Below are 18,744 nucleotides of genomic sequence, written 5' to 3'. Positions count from 1 at the left end.
GCTGCATTTCCTACAAACCCTCACAGTTTAATGAGTCCCAGCCGGATGTTTTGATGTTGAGTTTTACTGTCTGCGAGTCTGAGAGCTTTTCCCTGACTTTATTAGGTGTTTTAATCCCTCACACACACACACACACACACACACACACACACACACACACACACACACACACACACACACACACACACATTCTCTTTTAATAGGAAGCTATAGATATCAGAGCAGGCTGCTGTGTGTGTGTGTGTGTGTGTGTGTGTGTGTGTGTGTGTGTGTGTGTGTGTGTGTGTCCCATATTTTATTTTTGTAGCTTGCACTGAGGGCTGATTGATTATGTATGTTCTTCCTGCAGCACTGCGGTGTGTTTGTTGACCTTCTTGTAAGCGACACACACAGGGAAGCACGAACTGTAGCACGTTATAGGTGAATAACACCAGCGCAGTCTCTAATGCAGCTCAGGCAGCTTTGCAACTCAGCGCCATCACTGTTGTGAGGTGTTCCTGTTATTTTGTCCACCCCATCCTCATATAAAAATAGAGAGAGAGAGGATGGCATTTGTGCTTTCAGTGAGATGAAACAATAATAGCTTACAGACATGAACACACACGTGCATCTATGCTTGTGGACCTTCTGTGACATGATGCGTAATCCACACAGCTGTGAAGGTAAGTCATACCTTAAGAAAACAGTGATTTGAGGTTAAGGGGATTCCTCTGAAGTGGTGCAAAAGTGTGAAACAAGTCAGAAAGAAGTTGTTTAATGTTTGTGTACATGGACATGTCTGGGGATAAATGTATGCTCACCACCTCAATGAACTCAAGCAACAAGGAGCAAAAGTCCTTACTGATGCGAGACCAGTGAAGTCATACAGGAAACAATTACTTCAACTTATTTGTGTGTTTGTTTGCTGTTGTGAAACTGTAAGTAAAGAGTGGAAGGTGGATCTAGCTGAGAATCTGCACGTTTTCTGAGCAATGTCTTGTGATTGACATGTCATTAGCTAAAAACTATGAACTAGTTACCACTCTTTCCTGATGCCTGAGTGTAATATACAAAGAGAACCTAATATTTTGTTCAATATGACAACAAACCATTGAGCGGTGAACACATCAGAAAAATGCTTGCTTGATCTTGTCACATGGTCATTGGTCATTTTACCATACACTCCTTTTTGACTTGACCAGTAGTCTTTTCACAATCACAAGGGTATTTAGCAATGACCCTGGTGAAGGCCACAGGGGGAAATGTGTTGGTCACGCATTAAAACTGGTTCCTAATACTTTAAGTTTCACTGGAGTCTTCATGTCATTAGATCTTTGTCTTCGCCATGAACCTTGAAAGTTGTTCCAGAAAGGTTTGTTGCTATTTTAATGTAAAGAACATGGTTATTTCTGTTGCAGCAGCTGTTATAAATGCAAAACTAAAATGCAAGATTCTTTTGAGTAATTAACTTTTTGCAGGAATATCTGTAATTATATGTGCAGACTCTGCTGACTGTTCAAAGCAATGCAGTGGCATTTATCTAGTTCTCATCCTGTTACAGCAACATCGATTACTGCCTATAAAAGCAATAAATAAATAAATAAAAGCAACCAGCATATGTCTGCTAACCTAACCCTGCTCTCCACATATGCTTTGATTAGGTCAGCAGCCTCTGCTGTTCTGACGGTTATTGTTACATGAGACGTTTCTGTCCAGTGTTCATTAAAGCTGGATTTTTAAAAATTATTTATATAGAAGAAGCAGTAAATAAAAAATGGTTAAACACACAGTTTCACTCTCTAACTGCTCCTCTTCCTGGAGTGAAGCACAGCCTGATAACCTCCCTCTTCTTCCTGCTTAAACACAGCACCTCCTCTCTGTCCACGTGTTTCCTCGTTCCCTCCCCTTCAGATCTGCACTTTGAAGATGGGTGTAACCAACATGTGGTGACATGTAAGAGCTGACAGGCTCCATTCACTGCAGAAACATGTTGTTGAGATCAGAGATCAGACTAGTTTCAGTTATAAGGAAGTGAAACTCACACAGTCACTGACACTGAGAGGAGAAATGGCGCAGAAAGGAGTTCAGCTGGACCGAGAAACCTTCTCTTGTTCCATCTGTTTGGATCTACTGAAGGATCCGGTGACTATTCCCTGTGGACACAGCTACTGCAGGAACTGTATTAAAGGTTTCTGGGATGAAGAGGACAGGAAGGGAATCCACAGCTGCCCTCAGTGCAGGAAGACGTTCACACCGAGGCCTGTCCTGGAGAAAAACACCATGTTAGCAGCTTTAGTGGAGCAGCTGAAGAAGACTGGACTCCAAGCTGCTCCAGCTGATCACTGCTATGCTGGACCTGAAGATGTGGCCTGTGATGTTTGCACTGGGAGGAAGCTGAAAGCCATCAAGTCCTGTTTATCTTGTCCAGCCTCTTACTGTGAGAAACACCTCCAACCTCACTATGATGTAGCTCCATTAAAGAAACACAAGCTGGTGGCCCCCTCCAAGAAGCTCCAGGACAACATCTGCTCTCGTCATGATGAGGTGATGAAGATTTTCTGTCGTACTGATCAGCAGAGTATCTGTTATCTCTGCACAGTGGATGAACATAAAGGCCATGAAACAGTCCCAGCTGCAGCAGAAAGGACTGAGAAGCAGAAGGAGCTCGAGGTGAGACGACTAAACATCCAGCAGAGAATCCAGGAGCGAGAGAAAGATGTGAAGCTGCTTCAACAGGAGGTGGAGGCCATCAATGGCTCTGCTGATAAAGCAGTGGAGGACAGTGAGAAGATGTTCACTGAGCTGATCCGTCTCCTCCAGAAAAGAAGCTCTGATGTGAAGCAGCAGGTCAGATCCCAGCAGGAAACTGAAGTGAGTCGAATCAAAGAGCTTCAGGAGAAGCTGGAGCAGGAGATCGCTGAGCTGAAGAGGAAAGACGGCGAGCTGGAGCAGCTCTCACACACAGAGGATCACAACCAGTTTCTACACAACTACCCCTCACTGTCAGCACTCAGTGAGTCTACACACTCATCCAGCATCAATATTCGTCCTCTGAGCTACTTTGAGGATGTGACAGCAGCTGTGTCAGAGACCAGAGATAAACTACAGGACATTCTGAGAGAGGAATGGACAAACATCTCACTGACAGTCGCTGAAATGGATGTTTTACTGTCACCAGCAGAGCCAAAGACCAGAGCTGGATTCTTAAAATATTCACATGAAATCACACTGGATCCAAACACAGCAAACAGACGTCTGTTATTATCTGAGGGGAACAGAAAAGTAACATTTATGAAACAAGAACAGTCTTATTCTGATCATCCAGACAGATTCACTGTATTTTTTCAGGTCCTGAGTAGAGAGAGTCTGACTGGACGTTGTTACTGGGAGGTGGAGTGGGGAGGAGAAGGAGTTCGTGTAGCAGTCGCATACAAGAATATCAGCAGAGCAGGGTTGGGCTATGAATGTGGATTTGGATTCAATAACAAATCTTGGGCATTATATTGTAACATAAACAGATATATATTTCTGCACAACAATGTCCAAACTGACCTCTCAGGTCCTCGGCCCTCCAGAGTAGGAGTGTACCTGGATCACAGAGCAGGTATTCTGTCTTTCTACAGCGTCTCTGAAACCATGACTCTCCTCCACAGAGTCCAGACCACATTCACTCAGCCGCTCTATGCTGGAGTTTATCTTTATGGACTTTATCTTTATGGACCTGGAGCCACTGCAGAGTTGATTAAAGTCAAATAGAGAAGACAGGTTCATGTTGATCCCTGACCATTATATGTACTTGTGTAGTTTCTAAATGAGGCTTTACATTTTAGAAGCTGAGAAGTTCAGTGGTCCATTGATGTGTGAAAATAATATTGCACTGATTCAAACTGTACTTACATTTATATACCTTACATCAATATAAATCTGAATTTGTTCTTATGGCTGATAATCATGTGAGTTTAAATGATACTACTCTTCATATTCAGCATGTTTGACTCTGTATGAGTGAATCACAGGGGTTAGAAGTTTGTAGGTCACGATGCAGGTCTCACACTATACGGCCCGATGCTCTGATGCGACCTGAGTGCTCACACTGTGCGTCCATAACATGAAGCCTATAACACAAAATCTGTCTCAGCACAGTGCAGTCCATCACCAGTGTTCGGTCCTCCAGCACCAGCTGGACTGGTTAAAACAGCAGAACACAGGATCCATCAGACAAGCGACTCAGAATGAGTTGGACAATGCTGCGGTCGAGGTACTGCAACTACATGACTTGGATGTGTGTGAAAAAGTACTCTGGAAACCTTCAGAGATACCTGACTCTTGAATGATGGGGGATTATGAAAAGATTGTAGTGACTTAAATGTGCCTGATGGAGTTAGTAAAGGTGCAGCTGTGCCTCGAGCTGATGACAGCACCATAGAAACGGATGTGTTAGTGGAGGAGGTTTGGACACACGTCTGCTTTAATGTGTTTTGCTATTAAAAGATGACAGAATGTTTTATTCATACTAATAGTTGTTAATAAATAGGATTTGCTGAATCAAATTATGTTCTGATATTGTTTTTGTATCATCGTTACATAACATCAATTTCCACATTGTACACATGCAGTTATAGTGATGACAGACACATTAGTAACGATAATGTGAGACACTTACTGACATGTACAGATGGATTTTCTAAGTATGCATGCAGGTGTCTTCAAACCAAGGCAGGAACATCTGTTGCATCTGCTTTTGAGGACGAGTGAGGGACGTGTACCTGCTAATACGTACGGCTCTGATGTCACTAACATCTCCTTGAACTCTAAATCAGTGTTTCCAACCACTGTGCCGCAGCACATACAGGGAGTGCAGATTTATTAGGCAAGTTGTAACAAAATAAACAGGAGAAAAGAAAAGCCTTGTTAAGTCATGACATATGCTCTTCGTCCCAGGAGGGTAAATCATACCAAACCTAATTGTCAGGTTCAAATTTGTAACAAAAGACAAATCATCGGCCAGATTAATCTCAAGCATTCATCCATCAGCCACACACCTTGCGACACACAACATACAACATAACCCTGATGTCTTTTCACATAATAAGTTTCTTCTCATGTAATCAGATGTGTGCCATGTTAAAACTTCTTCACACACCTCAGAAACTCAACAACCTATTAGCTCGCCCAGCTCACTCTTTCAAGACCCCTCATCAGCATTCTGTTTTCCCCCAGCTTTGATGCAATCATCTGTCCTCCCATAATATTAGTCCACTAGTCTATGTATCACTTCTCATCTAAGTGACTTGGATAAGATGACAAACAGAATCACATGCTTAAGATGCTGTCTGGTCTTCATGAGTTTCATTGTATGTGTATGTAGGGTTAGTAGGATTAATACATTTTCCGTTTGTGTTTTTTTTGTGTACCTTTTTCATTTTGTAGTGCTTCAGACTCCTCAAATGTTCCCACTTAAAGCAGTTATTTTCCTTTTTCACAGGTTTGCTAACCCAAATTTTGATTTCCCACACTAAACAACAGCATTCCTCTGTACACTCACCTACTTCTTCCACTCTGTTCTCCTCTCCCACTCTGCAGTCCAATGGCAGTCAGTTCTCTTCAGCTTTGGCCTGTGTTTTCCACTGTCTCATCTTGGCATTTCACTCCAAAAGTGGCAAATGTCACTCAGACAGTCTCCTCAAAAGTCATCTTCACACAGTGAAGTTGTAGCTTGCTGGAAACACATGTCCATCCAGTCAGGTGATGGGTTTTCTTTCTCTCTGATGCCGTTTGCCCAAAGCGCTGCTGGACCTCTCTGCTCAGGATACTGCTGTCTCTTGACCTGCTGTGAGCTCTTGATATCCATCTCATTGTTCTAGAACTGCACTCCTTGTCTTCAGGCAGAGGTTAGCTTCCGTGGAGCTTGCTTTCTCGGGGTGAGAAACACATAGGAGTTAACCTGTAAACACAATTCAGCCAAGACTCGGCCTGGGTGTTTCTAATGATGTTAACCTATAATTGTCGTCCAACTGCTGCATGTGGAAATTTGATCCTGGTCTGCTTTTCACCTGCAAGTCACACCCTCTGCTAGGCCGGGTTAGCCTCGCAGAGGCAGTGGCGAGGCTAACCCGGCACCCTCGCCTCTGCTAACCCTGTTTTCACAATAGAGAGACGCCTAAAACAACACACATCTCTCTCTCTGGTTTTTGAACTCTCCTTTCTTTAAAACAGAAAGTGAGATTGAAGTTGCCTTAGGCTGAGCTCTTCATTTATCACTTCCTTTTTTTTCATCAACAGCACAACTATTTTCTTTCTTTTCTGTCCACTGGGGTAGAAGCTGACCTGCAGAATCACCTCTTCCCCCGTTGGAGACTATTCTCACCCACACACTTTCACACCTCTCTGTGGTTCACACACACAGTGACTTCAGACACATTACACTGCTTTGCGCACAATTTCACTTCTTTTCTTCCTTCAATGATCTACATATTACGTGCTGCCTGGTGAATACTTTGCAATGTTTTCCATCCCCTTTCAAGGCATACTTACTACTTACTCAGTTTATTCCCCATCATGGCTCAAGAGTTGGGAGTTCGTCTTGTAATCGGAAGGTTGCCGGTTCGAGCCCCGGCTTGGACAGTCTCGGTTGTTGAGTCCTTGGACACTTCACCCGTTGCCTACTGGTGGTGGTCAGAGGGCCTGGTGGCGCCAGTGTCCAGCAGCCTCGCCTCTGTCAGTGCGCCCCAGCCATCACCAGTGTGTGAATGGGTGGATGACTAAATGTGTAAAGCGCTTTGGGGTCCTTAGCGTCCTTAGGGACTAGTAATGCATTTACACTTAACAAGACAACTTTCAGCCGCACACAGACCACGTCTGGCCCACACTTGTTCACACACAAAATAGGCCTATGATCTCCCTTAAAGCAGAGTCACCAGTGAGAGCTCTATCCTCCTTACATACAAAACCAAACACTTTACGTCCTCAGTGGCGGAGAAAAAAACCTCCTTTCGGTGGTGAAACCATCCTTAAACCTCCTTGAAAACTGGCGGACAAACCAGACCTCCTTAAAAAAAATTAAAAACTGGTGGGGAAATCAGGTAGCTTATCCACCTTAAAATAAAATAAATAAACAGCCTTTATTGCATGTGTGTGTGCATGTAAGTGCGAGTATCTGTGTGTGTGTGTGTGTGTGTAATAATAATAATCACAGGGAAAGAAACACACACAACTAATAGGTACTATCTAACACCAGTGCAGAAGATGCAAATTCATAGAAAATATCAATATGACTCATGTAATGTTCAGTAGAAAACCAGCGTGTCTCATGGAGTAGCCCAGAGAAAACATTAGTGAATGTTGTATATCAGTCAAACAGGAGATCTTCTGTCACCATCAGGTGACACAGTTATTAAACAGTTAATTAAACGTCATCAAAGTTGTTACTTTATCATTTCTATTAGTGTTCCCTTACCAATGTCTTTTTTTCTGTGTATTCTACTATGTCTACTTCTAGTTGTTATATGGCTGTCTATGATGGTACTGCATACTGTTTTTGGTGCACATATCTGTGTTTCTCAGGTCTGTTCCCTGGATTTTGTTCACCTGGCTTTTATCCTGTATGTTTCAGTTGTTTGTATTAAATTACAGTAGTTTTCTTTTCCCTCTTTAATAAACATGTGGAACTAATTTTTTTAATAAGATAGCGCTGGAGTTTTCTTCCTTTTTGAATTTTTCAATGCATTTTTGTCATGTTACAATGGCGTTGATTTGTGTTATTGTCCGACGAAGATCACGAGTGCTGGAAACATTTGCAAAACAACTGGTAAAGTTGGAAACTTGTAGTGTGCGAGCTGTTGATTTTTTTTTTTCATGGACATTGTTAACTATGTTTCAGATCAGTAACTGGCTCATTTGTTTGTTTTGCATAGATGTGCATGTATTTATTTTATTGTTGTTCTGTTTTGACGTTGCTAGTTTGAGATACTGTCATCTCTGAGACGACCATTTCTGTACCTGAACCCTGGGCAGAAACAATAAACTTGACTAAACTGATATTAAAAACACTGGTTTGTTCTAATCCAGATGTAGTAGCTTTATGATGGTTTCTGCAGGTTGAAGAACAGCTGGAATCATCATCTGAACATTTAACTCCTGTAAGAGCAGCACAAAGATGCAGAAACAGGCTCTCTCTCAGTGTCGTTTTACAAATGTTACAGCTGCAGTAAAAACAAGATGAAAATAATCAGGGTGAATTTAATTGTTACTGAAACAACATGTAAGGTCTTCACTAAATACCTCACCATCTACAATCCCTCTCTAATCAGTCGTGTTGATAGGCTGTAAAGCTGTAAAACCATAAAAGTCCACAAAAACACCACTGCAAGCATCACAGGGAAACATTAGTGCAGGCACACAGTGACTGTTTCACTTTCAGCTTCTGCAGCCAAGCAGAAAATATGCAAATGAGGAACAAAATCCAACAGATTTAACAGAAGTAATGACCTTTTTTTTCTGTCCTGCTAAAACACATCACCAATAGCAGAAACATTAGACGTGCTTGTTTAACTAAAGGAGAATCGCAGAAAGAATCAGGACACCAGCACTTAAGCAGCTAACACATAATAAAGGGAGCTGTAACGGAAAAACAGGGAGAATAAAAACACCATAAAAAACATCCTGACTCATCTGCATGAATCACAGCAGGTTCATCTGGAGTGTGTTTGTTTTAATTGTTGCTCTGAGTTCACACTTGAGCACCTGTGCACACAGAAGCATCTCTGTTGTTTTGTACCTCTGGTCACATTAAGATGGGCAGTGGGAGACTTTGGAGAGGATTGCCAAAGTCTCCCACTTTGGCAATCCTCCCAAATCAAATACAGTTGACATAATCTTCCAACAGCAGAATCTTTTTTTCTGGATAAATCAAAATCAGAGACTTGAACACCTACACAGCATCTGAACATGTGCATACTGTCCTCACTACAGTACCAAAGCTCATCATCTTGTTATGACTTATGGTTCCATAACAGGGTGTCAGTTCTGGAGTTTCCCCAAAATTACTGTTAACAGTACATATTCAGTCATAACCACACAGGCACTGCCTCTAAATAAAACTCAGTATCTGTACCCCACTCTGACAGTGTATCTGCTCATTTCCTGTTGTTTTCACAGAGAGCTGGATTCTTGGTTTCCCCCCAAAAACACCCCATGATGTGAAGATGAGAGTAATGAGTTACACAGACCATCAGAGGGGGCAAAAGTACAGACGTTCTTTACTTAAGTAGAAGTACAGATACCCGTGTTTTTAAAAAATATTCTCCAGTAAAAGCACTGAAGCAACTTCTTTGAGTAAAAGTGAAAAAGTACAGTTTACGGGTTACAAGGTAACTAAAGCTTGTGCTATATTAATATAAGAATATAATCAGAAAATATTATCAGTGCACAAGAATACAAATATTATTCTAATCTAAATTCTAATTCTAATGAATGTGCTTATTTTGATTTGAAAGATTTCAAAACAATAACTGTTTCCTGTTGCCTACTTTGTAGAGGGTGACTTTGCCTCTAAACAGGAAAATGCGCAGTCAGGGGTTAAAGTGGTGGAGGAACTCTAAAATTAGTAATGGCGCTCAGTGTGGGGAAAAAATGATGGCCCACAATAATTTCTGATGTAAGCTTCATAAAGTTTTCTTAGTGTAAAGGCTGCAATCAGCTGACCTGCTGCTCTTTGTGGATTTACACAACTGAACTTAACAACATGTACACAGTTTCACCAGCTATCATATCTGATGTCCATCCCCTACACTCACACTATGCGGCTTCACACTAGACAGTATACAGCTAGAATAAAGTTTCAATTCAGTTAAATAATCTAAGCATCATTATCTTAAATGCACATTCATTTCTGCCACACTTGATGTAACCATAAGCTGTCCAACAGTGTTTTATAGTGAATTCACCACATGAATGCAAACTAACCTGTTTTCCCCGGACACAACAACACACTAGCTACTCTGAAGTACCACAACCAGAACTCCAGCCCACTTTAATCCCTGAGTATAAACACTAGATGAACTTAAAGGAACAAGTCTGCTTTGGAAATGTAAGGAGTAGAAAGCACAGATATTTATACACAGTTTAATAATGTAGGGAGTAAAACTAAAAATAAATACTCAAGTGAAGTAAACATATGTGAAAAATCTACTTAAGTATTTGTACTATGTTAACTTTCCACCTTTGTAAACCAAACCAACATCAATAAAACCTTATTAACATCCATCCGTAAATATAGATGGTACATGGAAAAACAATCAAATGATGAAATGATTTTATGTGCAGATCAGCAGCTCATAAACTGGTCACAACTATCGATCTATTAATCATTTTTCTCTCTCCCTTTGTTGTTTAGGCTTAAACAATTAAAAGACAAAAGTGTGTTTTCATCAGACTGCTCTCACATCTACAGGATAAAGGTTTTTCCCCTTTTTAAATGGTAAAAGTCCAGAATGTTTCATTTGACTGTTTTTCTACACGAACGAGTAAATTTCTACAGGTCTACATATATTTCAACACTAATTTTCTCTTTGCATTAGCAAAGACGAACAGACAAAACCACAAATAAATCCACAAGTCAAGAAGTTTTCATTAAGAGTGTAAGGAAGAGGACTCCCTTACTGCATTTATTTATATTGTATTGTCTGTATAGCACTTTAGAGCACACCTTTCACTTTATTAAAAGCACCTTATCAAGCACTTTATGAGCATTGCACTTTAAGCATGGATTTGCACACAAGAAGTTTAAATATTTATTGACTATTTATTGGGAATTTTAAAATCAGTTGGTGGCCTTGTTTCAGATCCTGCACAGCTGCTCCTCATCAAGGAATGTGGTGGTTGTCTGTCAGGAGAGAAGAATGGTGATTGAGATTGTGATTAAGGTTTACCAATAAGGAAAACTAATGCAAATGTGTGTGTGAAATCTAGGGATAAAAGTGGTGCAAATAAGTGTTTGTAAGTTAATGATTACTCACCTTTCTTGCCTGTGTCCTCTTCAAGGTGTTTGGGCAAATGTTTCCCCGGGGGTCCAGACACCATTTAAAGGTTCCGGGAGAGACCATTGGTAAAGAGAGTGTGGTGAATCTTTTTGTGCTTGGGTTTCTGGGTTTTTATAATATTGGGTTTTGTGTAACATTAAAGTGTGAAGTATTTATTAATATGTAAATGTGAAGATGTATTTATGTATTTATTTATTCTTATTGATATATTGTATACTGTGGTGGAAGGTTGGGATTTAAGAATTTACCTGAGAGTGGAATAATGGTTAAGTCTGTGACAGCTGAACATATTTAAGGCTGCCAGTTGTCATTAGAGGATGGATTTTTGTGCTGTGAAGAAGCTCGACAAGTTAATTGTTTTAAGGAGAGCCATATAGCAAATAAATACTTTGTTCCACTACACTTGCCTTGGTCTGTCTCACTGTGTTTCCAGCTGCTAAGGGCTGCCCTGTTACAAAGAGGGAAAAGAAAATCACACCAGACAATATAAACCACATATTGTGGAATTTCTATCAACAACTAACAAACTAATGAAGTCAGCAGGGTCTCCATGATTGATAAAAAGATAAAGTCCAGCACAGAGCAGCTGAGTGCATATGGTCTGGACTCTGAAGAGTCATGGTTCAGCTGTAGAAAGACAAAATACCTGCCAAGTATTTTATGAATGTAACCAGTTTGAGACATTATGTGAGAAGAGCATAATAATTATCCATCCATCCGCTTCTCCTTTCCAGGGTCGCAGTGGGCACTGGAGCCTATCCCAGCTGTCATAGGGCAAGAGACAGGCTAACACATAGAGACACAGACAAACATTCACTCACAGATTCACACCTATGGGCAATTTAGATTGACCAATTAACCTATCCCCCCTATTGCATGTTTTTGGACTGTGGGAGGAAGCCGGAGTATCCGGGGAGAACCTGCACAAACACGGGGAGAACATGCAAACTCCACACAGAAAGCACCCGGCCTGATGGTGGAATTGAACTCAGGACTTTTTTGCTGTGCAGCAACAGTGCTAACCACCGTGCCACCGTGCTGACCGCATAATAATTGTTTATTTAATAATCATTAATCAATTTAATTCAATTTTTTAATAAGCAAATGAACACAACAGCAGTTGCGTCATGGTGCTTTATGCAGGCCTGGGGATCTGAAGACCATTTAAAGGTTCCTGGATGAACACTTCTTGTTTTTTAGGAATTTAACTGAATTTTTAGGATTTTACTGTACTAATAAATTATGTTCGTGTTTTTGTAGATTTTTATTATTTTTATTAAAAAACTTGTGGTGAAAGCACCATGAGACTCATCGGTAGCAGAGTGTGAAATGCTTCCTGTTTCCCAGTTATTGATTGTAAATCTCTAAAATGGTCAGTAAATACAATCAGATGACACTGTGTTTAAAGAAGAGATTTAAGAAAGTTCAACAAATCAACCAAGTGAAAAATTCCACTTTAATTACCACAAGTCAAAGTGGACACAATTCTATCCCCAGAGACGAAACCAAGTGTTATACCAGGCAGTAAACATGTTTATTTAACCTTCAGACTGTATTATCATCAAACATTATATAGTGTTATTTACAGTGATTCATTTCCATGTACATTATTTTCCAGTCCCCTTCAGCCTCACCACTGTTGTTATGGAGGAGCAGTGGTGATGAGCTACTGGGTCTGCTGAGCTCTAAAACTAAAACTGGTACTCGGAACCTGAAGTTTGAACAGTGACGCAGCCACACAGCTTGTTATGTCCAGACTAACAGTCCTCACAGCTGCAGAAAAAACAGCGAACATGTTCCCCTTGTGTGAATCTGTTGGACTGTTTCTTGTAAGTGAATTCAGTGCCTGAAGATGAACACTAACAGCTAAGTGTGATTTAATTAAGACGAACACTTACTGACTTTTGTAGATTCAGTTACTACGGCAACAGTCCCTCCTCCTCCCCCTCTGCCTGTTAGTGTTGAATTCAAAACAGCTTATCTGGCTCCCTCTGCTGGTTAAACTGTTGAACTACCACATTAACTTGTTACCAAAAAGTTGATTCTGTGACCTGTGAGGTCAGTTCCTTCATCATTAATATGCAATAATACTAATAATACCAATAATAACAACTTTTTCTAATGATTTTTCTTATCTCTATATTTAAAATATAGATATAATATGTATAATACAATATATATTACAAGTAAATAAAATAAATAAAATAAAATCATTTAAAGTAATTAAATATTTAGAATAATGATCATCTGAACCTTTGCATTAAGAAGTAAGAAGTCTTTTCATTTTTGTTGAATACCCCCGATTTAAAGCAACACTTACTGTTGGCTTCATCAGAAATTCCAGAGCATTCCTAATATTTTGGCCAGTCTATCACCATACATGAAGGGGAAATCATGTTAGTAACTCATTTCAACAAGAACCAGGCGCAGGGGCATGTTTATCACCTCTTTCTTTAACAGTTGCTGTAGTTTTGAAAGCATGATTGGAGTGCTCCATATCATTTATTTCATTTAAGGTACGAGTTTCTGTTGGCCAGCAAGGTGTTGGTGGAAACTGTGCTACTGTAGGCCAAAGATGAAGCGAGATGAGAGGGGGAAGGTTTGTTAGGAGGCAGAGAGAGGTGTTAAGGGAGCCTCCAGGCAGGCGGAAAGGAAGATGAGTCAATCAACATGCTTAAGTTATCAGTTTTAAAACAACAATCAGTGATTGTTCTTTTTAAAAGCATTTGACAATAATTAAATGCTACACTTTAAAAATTAGCAGTGGCTCATGGTGAAAGCAGCCAATCATTTGACCTTAATCCTTGATTTGCTGTGTGACTGTAAGGTCTGGCTAATAGTTGTAGTTTCTGTTTATTGTTTTCGCTCAGCTTTTCAGCTCAATCTTTTCACCACTTCTTCCACACTGAACTTTTCCTACAAGCTGGGGATGGGCTGGTCAAGTTAAGAGATTTGATTGGGCAATCCAGTGTCAGCAATGAAAATGAATGAATGGGCTGCTGTGAGTGGTTGTACAGCTAGTGTGAGCCTTTCAGGCCTCCTCTGATAATTTCAATGACAGATGACGAATTAAATGAGACATCAAACATCAATGTCCTTTAATAATTACCACTGTGATCCAACTTTCCTGTCACTGGTTTAAAGGATTTCTCAAACCAGTTAATGAAGGTTTATATACACAACAGGTTACAATTGCACAAGTGCTGCTGATTGGCTGAGGAAGAATAAAGTAGTCATGGTAAACTACTGACCAAGTTACTGTAAGATGACATAGCAACAAGATGCTACCCAAGACAACCCTGAGTGTCCAGACGATCTGATATCCTTGTGTTGGTGTTGTTCCCTCGTCATCATAAATAATGTTGTTCCAGGTTCAACATTGCAAGTGAACAATCACCTTCTCCTGACATCATCCGCGACCTCGAAAAAAGCAAACGCCTTCAAAAAATCTACTTCACTTGCGAGAAGAGAAACCACCTCTGTAAGGACAATATGTATAATGCTTACCGTTTATTAAGAAAAAGTATCCTGAAATTCAAAGAATTCAAGTTCCTGGATCGGCGGACAGAAGAGGTTTCTCCATTTCTGTGTTAAAAGTGTGGACTTCAAACTACCACTTTTTAAATTGTGTTGATAGGTAACATAAAACCAGAGTTATGATTAAAAATATGCGCAATGTTTTTTTTCCTGAATACTAACGTTGTGTTTACAGCGGGAAGTGAAGCACTTGAAAGTATTCTCTGTTTGTGACAAAAAAAAACCCAGAAAGAAAAAGCCTTGGCTTTCTATTAGTGGAAAAAAATTCTACTTTTTTATACTCGAGTTTTATGTTTTTTGTCTGATTTGAGATCAATTGTTTTAATATAGTATTTCAAAATGAAAAAATAGCTGTAAATTTTGACATGTTAAGGTGTGCTGAAAAGAACGATACCAAACAAGACAAGATAAACGGTTTTTAAAGGTGAAATGTAGAAGTAAAATCCAAAGCAGACAAAATACCTATTATACCTAGCATTTAGTCACTTTTATAAAGGTTTTTATGAACCCATAAATTGAGGGAAAAAATACTGGGCCAAGAATGGACCCCTGAGTCATTCCACATAAGAGCAGGGTTTTTATGAGGAAATTTGTACCCCAGCCTAACTGTAAAGTTAACTACTGTGCCATTTCAGTTCTGTGCTGTGCTTTATAACTTTAAATAATTTGTAATATTTTTTCTAATACAAGTTTCAACAGGACTTAAGTAAAAGGGAGTTTAGAAATCTGTCTACAGTTGGATAAAACTTTAGGAACAATATTTATGGTTAGCAGGAACAGTGTGAAGCCTTCTATAAATAACAGTGCATGAAATATCTTTCAATTTTCGAGAAGGAACAATGTCCTGGATTGATTGTGCATCGATCCATTGGTAATTCCTCAGGGCTCCACTAGAGGGATTCGCGCCTCTTGTCCTTCACTCTGTACAGACGAGTGAAAGCCAGCACTTTGTGTCAGTATCATCATTCATCTCTCCTCGTTTCCCCTGTTTAAGGTAACTGCACGCACAGAACTCTGTGTATTACAGTTGACTATTAGCCCACCATCATTGTTTATTGTAAGGAAAGAGGTGACTTGTGGACAGTTTTTGCTGAGAAGTTTCAGCTGAACTCCGTTGCTGTTTAAGCTAGCTTTCACTGGTGTCCCGCCTTATTGAATGACAGTTTTTCTGCCACTATCTGTATTTAAGTTAACTACTGAAAGACATATACAGCGCATAAAGTATTATTTCATTACTGTTGAAAGTCAGCGAATGTGTCAGCTAACATATGTGAGTTAAAAAGATGTATTTACCTTATGTTACAGTTCAAGTTGTGCACCGTCTAAATACTCTCATAAGTTAAAACAGGGCAACTTAGTTTGGAAACTGTGGTCCTGAGACTGAGTGTATCCATGCAGAGAGAATATGGTTTGGGTTGTGTTGTTTTTGTAACACTCAATACAGACGAGTGAAAACGAGATCTGCGTGTCACTATCATTCATTCAGCTCTCATCATTATTTCCACTTTTTAAGGGCACAAAAATACCAGCAATCTTTACATAATGTTTTGTAAATTCGCACAAATGGGAATAATGGCCATAAATGTTTTTCAGTAACTAGTAATCTAACTAATTAGTATTTCTGTCGTTACAATGGTGTTGCTATTACTAACAAGAAAATGCAGTGCGGTCAACACACAGAGGGTTGAAGCTGTCTTTAGTTCACAAATATTTAAGAGAAACCGGCCAAATTATAAGCCTGAAGACAAGACGTTAATGAAGAACACAGATGTAAGAGCGGTCAGACTCAGGACAGATAACTGGCAAACTTTTATTATAACTCTGTATCTTGGAAGGACTGAAATAATGTTTCAGTATCTAACATTTGATCTGTGAGTTTATTCTCCCAAAACAATACTTTTATTGTTTTGACATTTACAAACTGAGGTTATTTTGTATTATGAATATGACCTTCTGAATTTACTGTTAAATAACTTTTTGGTGCCACTTTGACTTCTTTTTGATATATTTAACATTTAATTAGTACAAGAACAACATTTAAATGGCATATAAACGTAATGTTAGGAAAATATAGAAAACGGATAACAAAAGGTCAAAGGAACATCTATTCAGTGTGACTGACAGGTGATCTCCGTGCAAAGTAAAAACAGCACAACTGTGAGCTCTCAGCAACTCCCATCTCAACAATGATGTAGACAAAAAAAAAGTGGAAAATAAAACACACGTTTTAACCAATTGTCCATCAGTGGCTTCTGTCTATTTCAGTGTAATGAACTCTGCAGTATCTTCATGATCCAAAAAATCAAGTCCAGCATAGAGCGGCTGAGTGAATGTGGTCTGGACTCTGTGGAGGAGAGTCGTGGTTTCAGAGACGCTGTAGAAAGACAGAATACCTGCTCTGTGATCCAGGTACACTCCTACTCTGGAGGACCGAGGGCCTGAGAGGTGAGTTTGGACTTTGTTGTGCCAAAATATGTGACTGTTTGTGTCACAACAAAATGATGAAGATTTATCATTTAATCCAAATATACATTCACTGAGGCCGCCATCTCTGCTGATATTCTTGTATGCAACTGCTACACCAACTCCTTCCCCTCTCCACTCCACCTCCCAGTAACAACGTCCAGTCAGGTTCTCTCTACTCAGGACTTGACAGTAATAAGTGAATCTGTCTGAATGACGAGAATAAGACAGTGGATAACTCATAAATTTTGCTTTTCTGTTCCTCTCCGATAATAACAGACGTGTGTTTGCTGTCTTTGGATCCAGTGTGATTTCACGTGAATATTTTAAGAATCCAGCTCTGGTCTTTGGCTCTGCTGGTGACAGTAAAACATCCTCTTCAGTGACTGTCAGTGAGATGTTTGTCCATTCCTCTCTCAGGATGTCCTGTAGTTTATCTCTGGTCTCTGACACAGCTGCTGTCACATCCTCAAAGTAGCTCAGAGGACGAATATTGATGCTGGATGAGTGTGTAGACTCACTGAGTGCTGACAGTGAGGGATAGTTGTGTAGAAACTGGTTGTGATCCTCTGTGTGTGAGAGCTGCTCCAGCTCGCCGTCTTTCCTCTTCAGCTCAGCGATCTCCTGCTCCAGCTTCTCCTGAAGCTCTTTGACTCGACTCACTTCAGTTTCCTGCTGGGATCTGACCTGCTGCTTCACATCAGAGCTTCTTTTCTGGAGGAGACGGATCAGCTCAGTGAACATCTTCTCACTGTCCTCCACTGCTTTATCAGCAGAGCCATTGATGGCCTCCACCTCCTGTTGAAGCAGCTTCACATCTTTCTCTCGCTCCTGGATTCTCTGCTGGATGTTTAGTCGTCTCACCTCGAGCTCCTTCTGCTTCTCAGTCCTTTCTGCTGCAGCCGGGACTGTTTCATGGCCTTTATGTTCATCCATTGTGCAGAGATAACAGATACTCTGCTGATCAGTACGACAGAAAATCTTCATCACCTCATCATGACGAGAGCAGATGTTGTCCTGGAGCTTCTTGGAGGGGGCCACCAGCTTGTGTTTCTTTAATGGAGCTGCATCATAGTGAAGTTGGAGGTGTTTCTCACAGTAAGAGGCTGGACAAGATAAACAGGACTTGATGGCTTTCAGCTTCCTCCCAGTGCAGACATCACAGGCCACATCTTCAAGTCCAGCATAGCAGTGATCAGCTGGAGCAGCTTGGAGTCCAGTCTTCTTCAGCTGCTCCACTAAAGCTGCTAACATGATGTTTTTCTCCAGGACAGGCCTCGGTATGAAAGTTTTCCTGCACTGAGGGCAGCTGTGGACTCCTTTACTGTCCTCTTTATTAAAGTGGCCTTCAATACAGTTCCTGCAGTAGCTGTGTCCACAGGTTGTAGTCACTGGATCCTTCAGTAGATCCAAACAGATTGAACAAAAGAATGTCTCTAAATTCAGCTGAACTTCTTTCTGCTCCATTTCTCCTCTTAGCACCTTTGAGTGTCTCAAACAAAGAATTGCTGTCAGACTCTGTTTAATATAGACTGCAGATAAAAAGGTGCAGTTTGGACTTTGGCAGCAATTATAACATTTAATTTATCAGGTTACTATCAGTTTAAACTTCGTTGTGTCCTCTGTTGTAGTTTCTGTAAAAGTCGGCACTGTCTGCAATTAAGATAACAACTGAATCTAATGGCAGCTCAAATTACAGCAACATCCACAAATAGACTTTCATCTT

General features: G+C 40.3%; 2 protein-coding genes across 2 annotated transcripts; one reads left to right on the top strand and one right to left on the bottom strand.

Annotated features, from left to right (window-relative positions):
* Nucleotides 1–1,943: 1,943 nt before the first annotated feature.
* LOC309699517 (tripartite motif-containing protein 16-like) lies at nt 1,944–3,918 on the top strand. Its single transcript, XM_082522580.1, has one exon. It carries the CDS (start codon nt 2,047–2,049, stop codon nt 3,733–3,735), a length of 1,689 nt encoding a protein of 562 aa, XP_082378706.1. The 5' UTR covers nt 1,944–2,046; the 3' UTR covers nt 3,736–3,918.
* A 12,252-nt stretch (nt 3,919–16,170) lies between these two features.
* On the bottom strand, nt 16,171–18,278 carry LOC309699419 (tripartite motif-containing protein 16-like). The gene has a single exon (XM_082522433.1). It carries the CDS (start codon nt 18,270–18,272, stop codon nt 16,812–16,814), a length of 1,461 nt encoding a protein of 486 aa, XP_082378559.1. The 5' UTR covers nt 18,273–18,278; the 3' UTR covers nt 16,171–16,811.
* Nucleotides 18,279–18,744: the final 466 nt, after the last annotated feature.

The sequence above is a fragment of the Aulonocara stuartgranti genome, assembly GCF_965226115.1.
Source record: "Aulonocara stuartgranti genome assembly, chromosome: 3".
NCBI lineage: Eukaryota > Metazoa > Chordata > Actinopteri > Cichliformes > Cichlidae > Aulonocara > Aulonocara stuartgranti.
Note: the sequence above shows the minus strand (reverse complement) of the source record. Positions and strands in the feature narration are given on the sequence as shown.

Bases quoted from the DNA above. Each gene is read 5' to 3' on its own strand.
- LOC309699517 (XM_082522580.1), top strand. From the start codon at position 2,047: ATGGCGCAGAAAGGAGTTCAGCTGGACCGAGAAACCTTCTCTTGTTCC.
- LOC309699419 (XM_082522433.1), bottom strand. From the start codon at position 18,272: ATGTTAGCAGCTTTAGTGGAGCAGCTGAAGAAGACTGGACTCCAAGCT.